This window comes from Callithrix jacchus, chromosome 15, assembly GCF_049354715.1.
Source record: "Callithrix jacchus isolate 240 chromosome 15, calJac240_pri, whole genome shotgun sequence".
Lineage (NCBI taxonomy): Eukaryota > Metazoa > Chordata > Mammalia > Primates > Cebidae > Callithrix > Callithrix jacchus.
Genome location: NC_133516.1, coordinates 68,761,720 through 68,780,028, shown reverse-complemented (window position 1 = coordinate 68,780,028; position 18,309 = coordinate 68,761,720). Strand labels below are relative to the sequence as shown.

At 51.7% G+C, this 18,309-nt stretch overlaps 2 protein-coding genes across 30 annotated transcripts in view; one reads left to right on the top strand and one right to left on the bottom strand.

Moving 5' to 3' along the window:
* The window catches only part of VGLL4 (vestigial like family member 4), a 165,134-nt gene extending 153,370 nt beyond the window's left edge, over positions 1–11,764 (top strand). For all 5 annotated transcript variants that reach the window (XM_035273655.3, XM_078351660.1, XM_035273653.3 and 2 more), the window contains 3 exons: positions 3,322–3,544; positions 8,435–8,558; positions 9,022–11,764. In XM_035273655.3, coding sequence (XP_035129546.2) covers positions 3,322–3,544; positions 8,435–8,558; positions 9,022–9,293 — 619 coding nt within the window. In that variant the 3' untranslated portion in view covers positions 9,294–11,764. The remainder of the gene's footprint in view (positions 1–3,321; positions 3,545–8,434; positions 8,559–9,021) is intronic.
* The window catches only part of ATG7 (autophagy related 7), a 275,247-nt gene continuing 257,584 nt past the window's right edge, over positions 647–18,309 (bottom strand). For 13 of the 25 annotated variants that reach the window (XR_013527506.1, XR_013527507.1, XR_013527504.1 and 10 more), the window contains one exon: positions 10,161–13,119. Coding sequence is in view for 20 of the 25 variants with exons in the window: in XM_078351648.1 (XP_078207774.1) it covers positions 13,087–13,119 (33 nt within the window). In the remaining 5 variants the exon portion in view is untranslated. Of the gene's footprint in view, positions 4,047–10,160; positions 13,120–18,309 lie in introns of those variants that run through there. The other 12 variants (XM_035273644.3, XM_078351657.1, XM_078351646.1 and 9 more) reach the window with 2 other exon arrangements.

The following is an 18,309-nucleotide window of genomic DNA, read 5'->3' as shown; positions in this document are numbered from 1 at the left end:
TCCTTGCCACCCGGGAGTGTCTTCATCCTTGGACTTCTGCAGCCCTGTGCCAGCTCCCATGGCGGCGCCACCTCGCCTGGAGCCACAGCCGTCACTGGGGAGCCACAGCTCCTCCCAGGCCCTTCTGTCCCTGCTAGATTGTAGGCCCATGAGAAGGCAGGGCTGTGGCTTCCTTTCTGTAACCTCCCAGGAAGGGATGCAACTAGCACTGGTTGAATAAACAGAAATCTAAATTCAGAGGCAGACTGTGTCTGAGGCTCTCACGAATCCATGACGATTCAGGATTCAGCCCCCAGGTCTGTGCTCTTCATGAGGCAGCCCATGGAAGCATCAGCTTGGGTAGAGAGAAGACTGTGTTGGGGAATCCATTCACTCATGTTAAAAAAGAAATTGTGTCTTATCTGAATTTAAAAGGGAGCGGGATGCCGAAGGTGAGTGTGTGTGGTGACACTGATGAACTGAGTGTTCAGGAACCAAAGCCCTGTTTAGGTAGAAGCCAGAGGATCTCAGGCCTCCTTGGCCTGACGTCCGTTCAGTGGCAAGTTCTTCTGTGACGTCTGGGATCGTAACCCTTGAGGCATTTCATTGCAGAAACCTGTGCTGTCTTCTGAATAGCCGCAGACAGATGACATTATGGACAGGCTGGTTTCAGTATAAACTTTATTATTAATATTTTATTTTAATGTTTGGAAAATTGCCGGGATGTGTGTGGCGCAGGTAGAACCTACTATCTAGACTGGCCAGAACACTGTCTTCTGTGTTTGTCTTAACGGGCTGAATGTTTATTCCCTAATTGCTTTTAAGACATTTTGTGTCATCAGCCAGAGAATAAAAGGAGAAAAATGCGTAAAGGAATGCTGGGTGCTGTCCAGCTACGCACCCTATAATCAGTACACGCAGCTTAGGACTGATGGGGTTCTCTTGGTACTCACTGATGATTGCAGTGCGCGTCATGATTGTTTACATTTGTGGTCCTGTTCGTCCCTCATTTAGAGCCCTGTGGGTGGATCTTACTATGACCACGATTGCTTGAGGACGCCGAGGCTCGGAATGCCTCAGGGGCACTAAGTGGCAAGCTGAGTGCATGCCCCTGCTAGAGATGGCACAGAGTGACATCATGACATCACAGCCGAGGCTGCACTCAGGCTCTCTCGTGCTTCTTCTGAGCCCTTAACAGCTCACTGATGGGGCTGCAGAGTTCATCTGAAGGCTTGAACACGCTTCCAGTTGAGTCCTCAGCCCTCCAGCTCTCCACAACTCTGCCCATCCACAGTTCCCCTCCATAATACCTGCCTTTCTTATCCCGTCACCCATGCGCAGTTTCTCTTCATTCATTCATCAAGTCACTCTGCGCCAAAGGTAGCAAGGGTAATGAGATAGGTGGGACTCAACTAGCACCCTCGGAGGCTCCTGCATGTGGGGAGGGGCAGGTTCCTAGATGAAGAGACCATTGACAGTGGGTGATGGGTTCCATATTCAAGGTTTGCACAGGGCGCTTCAGGATTCAGAACACTGCAGCTGTGGTTGACAGTGCAGGAAAAGGGAGGAGGGAGGCCGGAGCAGCACCACATGTACACAGCCACAGAGGCATAGAGTTGGATGTGTCTTATTTGAGCAGTGGCATGCATATAGACGGTTGGAACTATGGAGCACAACATTTGGAGGTGTGGAGCCAGAGGTGAGGATGGGAAGGTGGCCAGGGCCAGAGGCCACCATGGCCAGTGCTGAGCTGCTAAAAACATTAAGGACTGGATGTGGTTGGATTTGCCTTATAAAGAGGCTGCTCTGGAATGGATACAAGCAAAGCAGAAAATCTGAATAAGGCTAGTAGTTGTCTCATTGTCGATATCCTGGTTGTGATATTGTACTACATTTCACCAGACATCACCATCGGGGGAGTCAGGGTCAAGGATGCATGGGATGGCTCCGTGTTGTTTCTTACTACTGCACGTTAATCTACAGTATTAGAAAGGTATGCCTGTCACCTGCGTGTGTGTGTGTGTGTGTGTGTGTGTGTGAGAGAGAGAGAGAGAGAGAGAGAGAGAGAGAGAGAGAGAGAGAGAGAGAGAGAGAGAGATTAAGCCAGTCTGGGAGTGGGGCTGTGGCTGTTCCTTCACCAGGGCAAGCTCAGTCTTTTCTGCTAGTTAAAGACAGGTGACTACTTGCAGACTCTGTAAATAATTTGTGTTTCTTAAAGAAAATTCACTGAAATCATGATTCACACATTTTTCTCGAAAAGACCAGCTTATTAAGGAAAAAGATTACTCTGTCAGTGGAGGACATGGTGGATTCAAGGGGCAAGACCCAAGGCAGAAGGAATTGTGGGACTCCTAGAATCTGTGGCATCAGAGCAGATGCCACGGGTCGGCTAGCAGCCTGAGCTGGTTGTTGATCAGTCTGAGTCTCGGGGTTCTCATCTGGGAAGGGGGAGGTGGCGGCATTGCCTGCTCAGTGCTGTTGGGAAGATGGAATGAAGTGGGGAGGGTGGACCAGGACTGGCTGTGCCTTACCTGGGTCGGGGGTCAGTGTCTAATAGACACAACACATCACAATGCCTTCAGACTAACACATGGGATGGAGGTGGTACCGACCGTCTCACCTGGATGCCATGTGGCATCGCCTGAGAGCTCAGCACATGGCCAGGGCTAGTGATGGGCCTTCTGGAAGCAGGTCACTCTTGCTGGTGGTCCTGGACGGGAGAGCTGCGCACTGGCTCTCCCTGTTCTCCTGACCGGAGAATAGTTTACCAGGAGCACCAGAGCAGATGCTGCCACGTGTTGGCCAGCAGCCTGAGCTGGTTATTCCACCAGTCTGAGTTCTTGTCAGGAAAGCAGGTGATGATGGCATTGCCTGCTTAGTGCTATTGGGAATATGGGTAAGCAGTACTGTGGAGGCTTAGAACAGGGCCTGGCATGTAGGGTGCAGTTGCAACCCCATCCTATCTAAATGGCAGGTCCTTATCAAACCAGCTTGGCCTCCAGCTCTCCATGTTCCCAGGGAGTGGAGATTATTATAGAATTATAGAATTATTATAGAAGTGAACAGAGAGTTGGGCAGAGGACACCACAGAGTTGGGGGCTCCATCTTCTGTGGAGCTGGCTTTGGACTCCACTGGCAGCAGCCGCCCCGGCACCCAAAGGCTTTGGTGTTGGGCTGACCAGGGCTGGCAGCCAGCTCTTCACTGTGCTCCCGGACCATGCGACCTGAGCTTTAGGGTGAAAAAACAAGTAACATGGAGGGCCTGGCACACAGACACTGTCCCTTTTGCCTTTCAGAAAATTGCCAGGGATTCTCCTCTGAAGGCTTATTCCTCTTTTTCAGGAACAAGACTACCAACGGAGACTGCCGCAAAGACCCCCGGGAGCGGAGCCGCAGCCCCATTGAGCGTGCCGTGGCACCTACCATGAGCCTGCACGGCAGCCACCTGTACACGTCCCTCCCCAGCCTTGGCCTGGAGCAGCCCCTCGCACTAACCAAGAACAGCCTGGATGCTAGCAGGCAGGCCGGCCTCTCGCCCACACTGACCCCAGGGGAGCGGCAACAGGTGGGCCTCTGTCCGGGAGGGTGGCTGGGAGAGTCCAGGGGCTGGAGGACTAAGCTGAATGGAGAGTCCCGAACAGAGGACCCCGAGGGCAGTAGTGAGGGATGCCACCCTTAGCTTCTGTTATGTCCTTAGGATAAGGGACAGCAGAACAGGAGTCCTCCTCTTCTGCTTTTACTTCCTACCCAGACCTGCCTGGGCCTTTCTTAGCACTCATGCCTTGGACAAGGTCAGTGTCACTGGGGCTTCGTCTCTTTCCTTCCACAGTACAGGATGGTGTGCTGAGGTGTTTTCACCGCAGTCTTCTGTGGCAGGCCTGCTTGTCTTAGGGTCAGTGTACTCATCCTCATGGGAGTCCTGTTTCTCCATTAGAAGGTCACTCGGATGAAGGGAATTGTCAGGTTGCTTTCCTTGCCTTGAGCTGGGGTCCTGCACAGTTGGTGGTAACAGGGTTGTGAGCCCATGCCGGTCAGAAGCCTATGATTGGCACATAGGGATTTTTTTTCTATTAAAGGAACATAGAGAATTAAATGATGATTTAGTAAACACAGTTTGCTTGGTAGAAACCAATCTTTCTAAAAATGGGGTTCCTGGTGAAATGTATAGAAGGCAGCAGGCTCCGAACCCTGCCTGAGCTCTCTGAACCTCCTGGGCCTGCGACCTAATAGGTCCTTAGTCAGTAATTAGCATTTTCTTAAGACTGACAGAGAGGATGGTGCTATGCCCCACGGGAGTGCCTGCAGCTCTGTGTATTCAGCTGTGAAGGCCTCTGTGTGCCTGCAGCAACCCCAGGGCTTCTCTCGGAGCAGCACTGTCTGGTCTCTGTCTCTGATGGGGTCTGTTATAACTGTGGGTGGGAGGCCCTGGGAGTTGAGAGGTGGTTCTGTTGCTTGGGAATCCCAGTGAAGCTGAGAACAGTTGCCCATCCTGCCTTGGAGCCTGACCTGGTAATCCTGCTTTTTCGATTCATTCATTTAACAAAATGCCATAGACCCTATTGTGTGCTGGGGGTACCAGAAGCTTGTCGAGCAAGATCTGGTCTTTGTTCCCAGCACACTCTGTTTTGGTCTGGAGGAGAGACCACTGATGTGTCTGATGGAACCTGGGGCCGAGTTATCACTGTTTTTCATTTCAGCGTTTTACTAGCCCTCTGTGGAGTGAAGCTCTGGGCAGCCAGAGGTGTGTGTAGACACTGTCATGGCCACAGGGAGCTCCCAGTCTAGCTGGAAAATGGATGTGAGGAGAGAGGATTGTGTTCCTGGGCAGCAGCAGGGGCCAGAGCAGAGGCATGTGGGCAGTAGGACCCACAGACCCACTCACTGCACCCCGGGGTGGGTAGTGGACCTGCTTTCTGCTTTGTGAAGCTCAACAGGCATTGTAATGATGCCATGAGCCATGGCCTGGATCGTGTAGGTGGAACCTGGCTCTCTGGCCATTGCCACTGCTGTTGGGAAGTCTCTGAAGGACAGGGGTACGGAGGGGAGGAATCAGGTGTAATCTCAGAGCACCCGTGTCCAGGCTCTGGGCCTTGGTGCCTCATGTGCTGTCTCGGCCCGCAGGGTCAGGGTGGGCACTTGGTGGTCTTAGTGTTTTCTTGGATGATTTCTTTCCCTGGCTCTGGAAGGCTCTTGAGAATCTTGCCATTGGTTTTCGGTCGCAGTTGTTTTGCAGAAACTCAACTGCTGGACAGAGCAGCCTGGTTATCTTTACCCTGTCTCTCCTTCTCGTCAACCTGGAATGAGCCTGGCTGCCCACAGCACATGTGGCAAGGGCCCCTCCTCATGCTTTGGGGTTCCTGAGCAGCTTTCCTAGGAGGGAGAACCTCGACTCCCCAGCTGTGTCCTTGCAGGATCCTGGCTTGGACTAAGGACAAAGCCAGGAGCCACAAAGCACCCCAAACTGCCTGTTTTCCTGGGAAGGACACAGTGGGTCCGATTGGAGCTGTCATTTTAGGCTGGGGTTGGTGGGGAAGAGAGGGTCAATCTTGCCCTCTTTGGTTGCTGTCAGTGCATCATTCATGTCATGACCATTCATGGGGCTCCTTCCTGCAGCGGCATGGCAGGGCCGAGGCCACACACACCAACCCAAGCTGGGCTCGGGCACCCTGCTGAGGACACCAAGCAGCCGCATTGCCTGCGCTGCAGCAGCTCCGAGACTATTTCCTGGGAGTCTGTTGGGTGTGTCATCCCGTAGCTCAGAGCCAGAGAAGTGGCGGTGGGGAGAGGGCTTCCTGCGGTGACAGCAAAGCTCTGTGTCCACACGGGGCAGAACTCATGCTGTAGCCCTGTGGAGTGCACATGGAAGCCTTCTCATTTGCAGCGGAAACTGACTCAGATCTCTGGGAACTGGGACAGGATAGCACTTTGGGAGGCTGAGGTGGGCAGATCACTTAAGGTCAGGAATTCAAGACCAGCCTGACCAACATGGTGAAACCTCTTCTCTACTAAAAGTACAAAAATTAGCCAAGCGTGGTGGTGGGCACCCGTAATCCCAGCTACTTGGGAGGCTGACAGGAGAATCGATTGAACCTAGGAGACGGAGTCTGCAGTGAGCCAAGATCGCACCATTGCACTCCAGCCTGGGTAAGAGTGAGACCCTGTCTCAAAAAAAAGCTTCACACAGCAAGCCTCAGGGGTTGCTTTCAGATAGGAAAGGTGGGACCTCTCTCCTGTGGGGTAGCCTCTGAGGACAGTGAAGGTGGGTGGGGCAGTGGGTGAAGGGGTTAGAACAGGGCTTTCGACCCTGCCACAAATCTGCAGCATAACTTCCAGCAGGGTGTTTCTGGGCTTCATTTTCCCCATCTGGAAAATACTGGTATGGGGGAGTGGGGTCTCAAGATCTCATAAACGCTCACCATCTGGAGGCCTGGGGCCTGTCCTAGGTGGACGAGTCCCTCTGTGCACTCAGCCACAGAAGCAGGGGCAAGATGCCTGACTCCAGCTGGGAAGGGGTGGCAGTGGAGAACTGGCCTGGGTTGTGGGAGGAGGAGAGGATGCCCAGGCACTGAGCATCTTCACATCTGCAGGTGACAGGTTAAGGAGATTTACCCAGCTCAGGTCAGCAGGTGCCCCGAAGGTGCCTTGATACCAGTCAGCCAGCCTGCTCTGCTGGTCCCTTGCCAGAGAGGGGGCACAGTCTCTTCTGAAGTGGCTTTTCCTGCCTTGGGATAGACTGACATAAAGGCTGGACAGTAAGCTCACTTCTTCATCTTCCTTGATTCCCCCTCCCCCACTTGAAATGTCTCCCCAGTTCCCCACATTTGCATGGGTCAGGACATGCTTGCTGCAAAGAACAAGCCAGCTGAGCACAAGAGGAGGGAGTTTTACTCGGAGTACCCTAGGGTGTCTTCCAGAGCCCAAGGTCATGGGTACAGCTGGGCTCAGGAAGACCCTGGCCATCCCACTGAGAGCTGGACAGGGGCAGGGCCCTCCTTCCTCCTGGCTCTGTTCATGTCCAGCTCTTGGTGGGCATCCTGCTCTCTTGATGCTGCTTGACCCATGGTCAGCCCGGTGTGAGATCTGCACAAGGCCTCATCTCAGTCTCCAACCCCCTTTCCCACCCTGTCTGCTCAGCACCGTGAAGGCCCTTGCCTGAGGCATGGTCCGCAGGCAGAGCGTGGACATTCAGCCCAGCTCCTCTGCACCACTACCTGTGCACACCACAGAGGGCCTATGGCCTCTGGGCAGCTCTGTCCTGCTGCTAAAGTGTTGTGCTACTAAGAAACCCTGAATGTTTGGTTTGTCTGCTCTGCTAAGCCGCATCTCCCCCCACCCTGGCTTGTGTAACTTTTTGTTAGACCTAAGCACAGACCTTTATGTTTAATCCTAGTTCATCCTTGTAGATCCACATTTTCATCATTCCCATTAACTGCCATCTCAAGGAGTTCGGCATGCAAGCCTTTTGTGTCTTTATACCAGCTACTGCTCTGACTTTAATGAAAAGGGCTGGCTGGGGAGGAAAAGGCCTGGCATCCCTCTGGCTGACACTGCTGTCACCATTGGTTGCTGTGGGGTGATTTCAACCAACTCCTCGCTGGCCATCCTGGAACTTAGCCCACATATTCCTCTGCCTTGTCCTTGGGGGGTGTCGGGAAATACCTTTCCTGGGGGAACCTAGGAAGTTGTTTAGTTCACAAATATTTTCTGCCCCAGGTTCTGCACCAAGGCTGGGGGGCTAAACGTACTGCCTGGTGTGCATGGTCTTATGGGAGCACCTGGACAGACTGATGCACTTGCTGGATTTTGGTGGACTGGGGGAGCAGGAGTGAAAAGAGGGAGTAGCCAGTGAAAGGCTTCACAGAGATCTGAACAGGGCTTGAAGGAAAAGGGGAGTTTGCCAGGCACACATCTTGGGGGTGATGAGGAAGGAGAGTGAGGCTGTGCGCAGCTCCACACTCAGGCGCCTTTCCTGTTCCCTGTCCTGATTTGTAGGTCATCACTGAAGCCAACTCAAACTGGCTTTGGCTCAAACAAAATGCTTCCAATTAACTGTCGTGCATTGAAGTGTCCTGGATGGCTTCAGGCACACCCACGGCTCTGTGGACATGATGGGAAAGGCTCTGGGGACAGTAATGGGAGGAGCGAGGTCCCTCCTGCACCCCTCTGCCATCCACAGGACGCCCAGTGTTTGTTGTCTCAAGGCAGATTTGAGAGAGTGGGACAGACCAACTCAGCAGTTGCGCTTTTGTCCTTTGTACCCTCAGTGAGCCAAACAGCCACAACCAGGGGCCGCTACACACACCCTTTGAGCAGCGCTCCTTCTGTGGATTGTCTGTGTTTAGCAGCAGGTCTCCAGTGTTGAAGCGGGAGGTGGCAGACTGGGTCAGGAAGGGCTCCAGGGGCGGTGCCCAGTGCCTAGGTGGTCTCCACATGCTGACACCCCTCCTCCTCACAGAACCGGCCCTCCGTGATCACCTGTGCCTCAGCTGGCGCCCGCAACTGCAACCTCTCACACTGCCCCATCGCACATAGCGGCTGTGCTACACCTGGCCCTGCCAGCTACCGGAGGCCACCGAGCGGTGAGTGTCCCAGGCTTCCTCACCAGTGGCAGCAGAGCCCTTCTGTTATGCTGTTGGCTGAAATCCCTTGTTGCTGAGCCCAGCTATTGCTGAGGTCAAAAGGAGTATTTTTTGAGCACATACAGTGTGCACCTAGCATTGCGCATGGCTTGGGTGGGAAGGGCGTGAGAAACATGTTACCCTCCTCCCTCCCACTCCAGGATATCATGCCCTAGTTGCAGGGAGGGCAGCAGCTAATGTTATTTAAATGTAATGCCATGTTCTCTTTTTGAACTTAAACCCTGGCTTAGTGCAGACGGTATATAACCATTTTACAGAGAAGTGACCTGCCTAAGTGCCCGACGTAGGGGAGGTGGGCTGTTTGCAGAACCCACACTGACCATGGCAGCCAGTCCAGCTCTGGGCTGCCTGAGGGAGGGTGCTGCAGCCACCTGTGTCTGACTGCCTTCCTGCTTGCCTACAGCCACCACCACCTGTGACCCTGTGGTGGAGGAGCATTTCCGCAGGAGCCTAGGCAAGAACTACAAGGAACCTGAGCCGGCACCCAACTCTGTGTCCATCACAGGCTCCGTGGATGACCACTTTGCCAAAGCTCTGGGTGACACGTGGCTCCAGATCAAAGCGGCCAAGGACGGAGCGTCTAGCAGCCCTGAGTCCGCCTCTCGCAGGGGCCAGCCTGCCAGCCCCTCTGCCCACATGGTCAGCCACAGTCACTCCCCCTCCGTGGTCTCCTGAAGGGAGCGCCTCCTCCAACAACACGTGGATGTGCATGGTTTGCCTGAGCTTTGAACAGTCCGTGCTTTTAAAAAAAAAAAAAAAAAAAAAAAAAATGGGGGTGGGGGGAAGGGATGGTTTATTCGCAAAAACCATGTTGTTGGGATTTTTGTTGTTTTGTACTTGCTTGGTATCCGTACAGGGGCGCCCTCAAACATGATAGCAGGAACTACGTGTGGAACATCTGTCTAATGTAGCATCCTTACTTCCTGCCTCAGTTACCAAAGAAACCTCTGATGCAGGTCTGCTGCCCCGACAGGGCCAGGACTCCACAGCGCTTTCTCAGTCACAAGCCATGATGAATTGGTGACTCAGACGCTTTGTGCTTTTTCCTTTGCTTCTTGAGACCGGGGTGTGTGCAGCTCAGCTTCCACGGCGTGTTTGGTTCGGTCCGTGTGTGTGCGTGTGTATACTTGAAGAGAACTGTCGTGTCTGATTTGCACTATTGGAGGAGGACTAAAGTTGCCTGCCAACTTTGTGTGATGCCAGAACTGAGGGCAAACTGCTGAAAAACAAAGGGTTTAAGGATGACATTTCTGACCATTTGTGTTTGTTACTGTTTTTTTTTAATCTAGACAATACAGCTTTGGAAGGGGAAGTCTCATACAGGTTATAGGTCTTTCTCTCTCTAGATTTCAGGTGCTTGCAACTGGACTGCAGACTCTACCAATCACGGGCATTTTACTTTCTCTGAACACTGCAGTTTGTTAGACTAGAGCTGAGGTTGGAGGATTCCGTAGTGCTTTAAACGTGATGCATGTTTTAATGGAGAAAAAATAGCTGGTTTCTATTAATTATATAGGCAGTAAACAAAAACCTTAATACTTCTTTTCAGAACGAGTTTATTTTTGTCAGTTACAGTCCTAGATATACTTACTGCTGGTACAGTTGTGCTCTAAGATTTGTATTTGATATTCACTTTACTCACAGGTAGTGCGGGAGGCCAGCTCCTGGCAGGCCCTCGCGATGAGCAGTGGTCAGCTGCGGTGTGGGATGCTGGATTGTGCTGCAGGCTGACATCATTTATTTTTGCATCCCTGTCTGCTTTGTTACAAGCTCCCAGGGGAGGTGGGTTTGTGTCTTCCAACTTCCCTACATGCAGAAACTGCTCCCTTTGAACTCTCTTGGCTGAACAGCAGATTACTGACAATCTGTGATATGGTGTTTCTTACGCTTCCTCGTACGCTGGGGCCAAGGTAGTATACATTCCTCTGACTTTGTACCATTATTACTGCTTTATTATTTGCTATATTAATAGTTACTAACTAGAAATTAGATGAATCAAGCATGACAGACACAGCTGTGGAGGTCACAGCTGCTCCTCTTTTTGGTCAATGAGCGTTTCTATTCCCTCCCCCAGGGTGTGTGCTGCGTCCCACCTGGCCCACCAGAAGCTCACGCAGCTGCCACCTGACCAGGTGACGCAGGCGTGGTCACCTCCCCTGCAAGGCTTTATGGCCTCGTGCACACAGCAGGAGCCCTGGTTTCACAGTTCCACTGTTGGATTTGGGAACCGGGCACTGGGTGAAAAGGTCAGAGGGTGGCTCTTGCTGTACTCACAGGGTGCTGCAGGCCTTTGGAAAGTGGAGGAAAAGCCCTTCTCCTTGCCCCGCACACATTTCACTCCCACTCTACTGGGCTTCCAAGCTTGGCTTTGGCATTCAGGCCCCTATATTTTCTGTAGGAAAAATTCGTTGAGAACACTTTTTTTATATAGGTAATTTTAAGACCATCATTACGCTGTGCGTAAAGAATGTACAGAGAAATTTGTAGGTATTTTTTGAAGAACATTAATTTGTTAATGATATGTAGCTATTTAATTTTTCCCTTTCCTATTGTAATCATTCATATTTTTTGTTGTTTGGAAAAAAAAGTTGATCTTTTTTTTGTCGTAGATTTGTCTGTAAAAGTGCAGGAACACAGTTATTCTATGAGAACACTGCATCTGCATTAATAGCCACTAGTTTGTTATTGCTACAGGCTACTGAGTGTCGTAACAGGACAACATCCCACTGCTGACCGGCTCGGTGGAGGACACTCCTGGGACAGGTCTCTTTGTCAGTGAACAAGGGCGTCACTCTGGGAGGGGTCGGCGGTGCTGGCGGCCGGGTCCCTGGTGCACTGACCTATCTGGGATAGGCAGTACCCTGGAGGGGGCCTCGGGCAGAGGGGGCAGCAGCAGAAAACCAAACAAACATTTCACTGAGAAAGAGCCCCCTCCCTGCTCTAAGAAGGGGCTCCGTGAAGTTCTTCCAGAGCCGCGCCACCTGCAGTGCGCTCTGACCTTCTCTCCGTGTGTGTAAATCTGTAATATACCATTCTCTGTGGCCTGTTTTTCCTGGAAGAAGAAAAAAAAAAAGGTTTGGCAGGCCATCTTTTTTTTGTACTTAAAAGTAGCCTTAAGAACAATAATAAAGTGCTCTTAAACCACAGAGTGTACGTGTGGCTTTTCGAGTTTCAACACTGGGCTGGCGGTGGGGGGTGGACTTGGGCCCTGCACCTGTCCGGCTGTGTCCCCACAAAGCTCCCATGAGCTGAATGACAGCCACTGGAACTTGGACTGGCTACTTCGGGAGAAGCCTCATTTGAAATCTACTGTACTAAAATCCCACTGTTTTAAGAGTCAGCCCAGACTCAATTTTGACTTTGGTTCTGGGCCTAAAAGATGATGAAAGCTGAAAGACTAAAATAGCAGGAAGGGGGCCTCTGGCTCCTACACTGCTCCAGGGACGAAGCCTTCTATATCTTAGAAGGGAGGGGTCAGCGGTCCCAGCAGGACAGGGATGGGGCAGGGTGGGCAGAGGCACCTAGGCCTCCTCTGGGTTTCCACACTCTGCTCTCTGGGCCTCACAGCTGCACACACCCAGAATAAAGAGGAAAATGGCTCTACCATTGGGTAACAGGCAAGAGCTTTCTGACCCATCCTCAGCTGGGGCAGGAAGGGAGCCCTGGCTCAGCCTTCTGGGCCTGGCATGCTCACAGTGGCAGGGATGGGGGAGGAGCTTCATCCAGGATCTATTCCTGGGCTCTTCCCCCAGCCTAAGGCAGGAGCAGAAATTCTCTGCCTCAGGCAGGCAGGCAGGCACAGATGATATGCCCACAGCTGAGGATAGGCCGAGAGGCAGGAAAGCCTTGTCTGGGCGGCTCACTCTGTCTGCGGTGGAGATCTGGGGTCACTGGGATGAGCGTGGCCCTTTAGTCCTGCACCCTGCTCAGCTCTCCTTCCCTTTCCCCTCCACCAGGGCCAGGCTGCAGTGCACTCACAGGGTCCCACCCTGCCCAGGGCCCCCACAGGAGGAGCCTGCAGTGGGGTTTGTGGCCCATGGGCGGAGCAGGTTGCTTGCTTCCCCATTTGATCTGTGTTGGGCCACCCCCTGGGGGCCGAGGGATAAGGATCGTGGGGGCTTGGCTATCAAACACTGATAAGAAAAGAAAACTGCACGGAGGGACCATCAAACACTGATAAAAGAAAACTGCACGGAGGGACCAAGTCCCAGGTCAACAGCAAGGCCAAAGCCAAGGTTATTATTTAGCTCTGAACTGGCTGCATCGTGAATCCCCAAGCAGTGCCGAACACTGGCTGCTCCTGGGCAGTGGAGGGGGTCCCAGTTCTCAGGGTATGGAGAGGAGACTGGAGAGATTGGAGGGGCCCGGGGCTCAGAATCACCAGGCCCAGGGTTAGCAGTCCTGCTCCGGTGACAGAGTGCTCCTCAGCAGGCGGCCGGGAGACGTCAGTCCCACACACAGGGCCGGCTCAGAAAGTCTCATCGTCGCTCATGTCCCAGATCTGCGTGAAGAAGGGAAGAGGCTCAACCGAGCTGTCCCACCGCCCCATGGTGCACACTGATGCTTCAAAATCACAGCAGTCAGGGCAGCTCCCATGTGCAGAACACTCCCTTGTGTCTGAGTGACTGTCACCCCGTTTCTCTACAAGGAAACCAAATCTCAGAGAGGTTACTTTACTTGACCAAGGCCTCACTAGTGTGTGAGCCACCTGGGAGAACCAACAGAGGAGGCTGGGGCAGGCTGGGATTTGCAGTGGGGATGTGCCTCTGCTCACCTCCTGCATGCAACTTGGGGGCCCATCCCGGACCCCGCCAGTCCCTGCTCACCCTGGCTTCTGCAGCACTCACCCCCACCTCAAGCCAGCTTGTTCTCCTTGCAGTCCACCTGCCCTCTGGAAGGCAAGCTCTCCGAGGGCAGGGATTTCTGGTGTGGGCATGTGCTGCCTCAGAAGGCTGTACCCTGGGCACCTGCTCTGCTTTCCCTCTAACTGTAGGCCAGTTGTCCTCACTGCCAACTCACACTAGAGAACTGACATCATGATGCTCAAGAGCAAGCCCTCCCCACCAGTCAGGATGGAGGTGGCCTGGAGCAGGGCAGTGGAGATAGAGCCTGCCACGGTCCCTCAACATGTGTCCTCTGAGCCTTGCTGTGAACCTGGGGAGCGGGAGGCCCCAATGTGGCTGTGAGGAGAACTGAGGAATGCCCAGCAAGAGACTCCCCACCTCCATGGGCCCAGGCCCATTCACTCCCTGCGGTCCCTGGCATGAACCCCACCCCCAAGGAGAGAGCCTAAGGCCAGCATAGCAGGTCCGATGGCTCCTGGCACCCTGGGCTCCCTGGAGGGCCAGTCTCTGAACCTACCCCTTCAGACTTTGAAAATTCCTAGAATTGGTTGCAAAAGGCCACCTCAGTGCTAGCAGAGCTGAGAGAAGGAACAGTGTGTTTACACGAGGCTGGCCCGGGGAGACGGAGGCCTGGCCAAGGTAAATATCAACACCAGCTTGGCTTTCAAAGTCAAGGACGTGGAAAATAAATAGACGGAAATTTCCTCTCTCCTGAGGACCCAGCTCCCAGGCTGAGGGGTGGTGGGCAGCCCTCTCACGGCCCCCGTCTCCCCTGAGGCCCAACTAAGCTCTTGGGAAGGGACTGTCAAGTCAGCCCAGATGCCAGCTCAGCCAGGCTGTGAAAGGGCAGGTCTGGGGTCCAGCAACCAAGTGTCCGTTTCTCTGGGTCAGGTCCCCACAGAGCTCATCCTCAGTGTGGCTGAAAACTCCCTTAGCGTGGGACTGAGCAGTACAGGGCGCGGTGGCTGCGTTTCTAGCACAGATTATAGGATCAGCACCCTGATCTGCGGGTTCTGATGGTCTAAGTGGAAGAAACTGAGCCCCTGGAGGGTTTGCCAGCACAATCCATCCATTCTTCCATTCTCCCACTCCATGAACACACATTCATGAAGACTACTCTGTGCCACGTGCTATGTAGACCTGCTGCGGATACTCTCTAACTCCTCACATCTACCTGTGAGGTGCAGATGGAAACAAGCCCAGAGAGCTAAGGCAATTGGCCTGAGATCACAGAGCAAGCAAGCTTCAGTGCTGGGAACAGGGGATGTGGAAAAGCGCTGGGTGGGCTACCTGGAGGAGGGGGCTGAGGTGGGGGATAATGGGACAAGATGGAGAATGAAAAGGGTGAGCTTTGTGGGCCGTGTCCTCTGGGACCTCCAGCAGCCTCCTGGGGAGCTACCAGCCTGAGCAGGGCAGTGTCAGTGCCAAACAGCAGCAGTGCCCTCTGAAAATGGGTGGACGGACTGAGTTCATAAAAGGACTCAGGCCTGGGCAGGGGCTGGGCTTTATAAGAAAGTAGGAACTTTCAGGGAGGCTTTATCCACTTTACCAGATTTTGAGCTATGGGGAAGAGGCATAGGTGCTTGGCCACACTGGGACTGGGTGGCCTGGGACTGGCCCTGGAGGGTGCCTGGCTGACCCCTGGCTCCTGGACAGATTGAGCCGCTGGAGGGGCTGCTGCTGCTGGCAGTGCCCGAGCTGTGCAGGGGATCCTGCGAGACACCCAGAGGGCTTATTGTGACACGGTTCTACAGAGCGGGAAGCCGGGCAATGGATTTTACATAACCACTCGGGGATTTTCCAGAGTGAATCCTTCAGGCAGGGACGGGCTCAGAGGGCAGCAGCTGTCTGCATTTGAAACCTCAGGAAACAACCTAGAACAAGGACTCCTGGGGATATGGACAGGGACTGGAGTGGGACTGGATCTGCGGGCGCCCTACTGTGTCCTCACCACAGCTTTGTCCTTGGCAGGCCACCTGGTGTGGGGAAGAGGAACAGTGAATGTCCTCTAAATGAATGAAAATTATAGTAAACTGGCAGATTTTCAAAAATGTTAATACTCAGTGCTGACAAGGGTATGGCTAAACACTGCCACAAGAAGAGTATGAATCGGTACCGTATTTACAAGATTTGGCAATAAGTAATATAAACCTGTAAAAGCATTCAACCCTAAGGAAAAGACAAATGATCTTTTTGTAGGTAATATCCAAGTACACCTGGAAACCACAATAAAATAAATGCTAAGATGAATACCAATAAAAAAGTATTGGGGTAAGAGCAAGATGAAATTGACAACAACCAATTAAAACCAATAAGCAATTATAACCACATGTAGTACAAACAATATTTAGTTCAAAACAGAATGAAAGAGGCTGGGTGTGGTGGCTCATGCCTGTAATCCCAGCACTTTGGGAGGCTAAGGTGGGTGGATCATTTGAGGTCAGGAGTTCAAGACCAGCCTGGCCAACATAGCAAAACCTCATCTCTACAAAAAATTTTTTAAAAACCCAACATTTCTACTAAAAATAGTTAGCCAGGTGTGGTGGTGGGCACCCATAATCCCAGCTACTCGGGAGGCTGAGGCAGGAGAATGGCTTGAACCCAGGAGGTGGAAGTTGCAGTGAGCTGAGATCGTGCCGCTACACTCCAACGAACAAAGAAAAAACTAAGAGAGAAGAACCCATTATATTGGCCAGACACAGTGGCTCACGCCTGTAATCCCAACACTTTAGGAAGTTGAGGGGAGTGGATTGCTTGAGGCCAGAAGTTTAAGGATCATTTGAGGTCAGGAGTTCAAGACCAGCCTGGCCAATACAGCAAGACCTTGTCTCTATAAAAATAAAAAAATATATATATATATATATTATAAAAGCAATGAAAAAGATAAACACATGGAACTGAACCTAACATTAGATGTACAGAATCCATATGAAACCTCTGAAACAGCTGCAGCAGTCCTAGAAGAATCTCACCTGGGAAAGACGTAAACTAGAGTAGATAGAGCCACACCCATTGTTTTTTGACATTCATAAAGATGTCAGCTTTCTCAAAGTGAATACATTAGCAAAGTCTCAATTTTCAAAAATCAGCAAATGTTTTCTGGAGCCAGCTGAGCTGGTTCTAGGCTACGTGGAAAAGCAGGAAGCAGAGACACCCAGGAAACCCTCTGAACAGAAGAGCGGCGAGAAGCCCCCACTGTGGGCAGAAGGAGACACCATGAAGCCCCCTAAAAGGTGAGGGGGTGTGAGCATGGGAACACTCGGATGGCCAGCAGGACATGGTGAGTACAGAAATGAGAGAAGACCGTGTCCAAGAACATGTGGAAATACAGGATTTTAATGATACAGGCCTGGGGAGCGCCATCACAGCTCATTAGGAAAAGATAGACTTTTTCAATAAATGATATGAAAAGAAGTAGAGTCACTTGGAAAAAGAAAATTGATCCCACGCCTCACCCCACACGTTAGTATCAACTCCAAATGGGATGAAGATTAAAATGTTAGAGAAAATAAAGCCATAGAATACTAGATACAAACGCGCGTGAGCTCATTACAGCCTGGGAGTAGAGAAGGCCTATGATCCCAAATCCATAAGCAACAAAAAACAGAAACACTGGACTCTAAAAACTCATGCATACAACATGCATGGGAAAACACAGTCAAAAAGACAAACAGCAACCTGGGAGAAAACATCACAGCACCATGAAGGGCTCATCTCAGTAACAGACAGAGAGCTCTTAGAATCCAAGAAGAGAGGCCAGGCACGCCTGTCATCTCAGCACTTTGGGAGGCTGAGGCAGGAGGTTCACTTGAGCCCCGGAGTTCGAGACTAGCCTGGGAAACATACGAAGACCCTGTCTGTACAATTTTTTAAAAATTAGCCAGGTGTAGCGGTATGTGTCTGTAGTCCCAGCAACTCAGGAGATGGGAAGATGATGTGAGCTCGGGAGGCAGAGACTGCAGTGAGCCGTGATTGCACCACTGCACTCCAGCCTGGACAACAGACAGTAAGACTGTCTCAAAAAAAAAGACCAAAAGACCAAATTTTTAAAAACAGGCTAAAGACATGGACAGTTCTCAGAAAAAAGATAGGCAAAGGGCCCTTAAACAGAAACAAGATGCACAGCCTTACTCATAATAAAGGAAATGCAAAGATTTCCTAAGACACAGAAAGTACTAACCAGAAAAAAATGGGTTTGCATTTCACAAGAATTAAAATTTCCGGTCTTGGAAGGATACCACTGAAAAAATGAAAAGGCAAGTTGCAGACTAGGAGAAAATATCTCTATATAAAAAGAACTTGTATTTAGAAAATAAAAACTCTTACAACTTAATACTAAAGAGACAAAAAGTTGATATGGGGGGAAAAGACTGGAAGAGAAACTTCACAGAAGAGGAAATATAGTGGCAAATAAGAGAAGATGCTCAGCTTGCAGTCCTCAGGGAAATGCAAATCAAGACCATAAAGAGACAGTGCACCCCACCTCCTCGGAGAGCTGAAGCTAAAGACCAGCAACACCCAATGTCCATGAGGATATGGGGCAGGAAGCGCCCACACGCTGCTCCTAGTGGGAACAGAAAGTGGCAAAACCACTTTGGAGAAAGGTCTAGTGACTGAAGTGAAGCGCACGCTCACCATGTGATCCAGTCATTCCACTCCTGTTTACGCCAAAGAAACGAAAACACATGTCCACAGAAAAACTTGAGCCAGAACGTCCACAGCAGCCTTACTCAGAATAGGTACAACCAGAAACCACACAAACGCCCCTTAATGGGAAAGCAGAAAAATTGTGGTATATCCATACAATGGATACTACTAAGCTATTGAAATACGGGTGTGCTCAACAA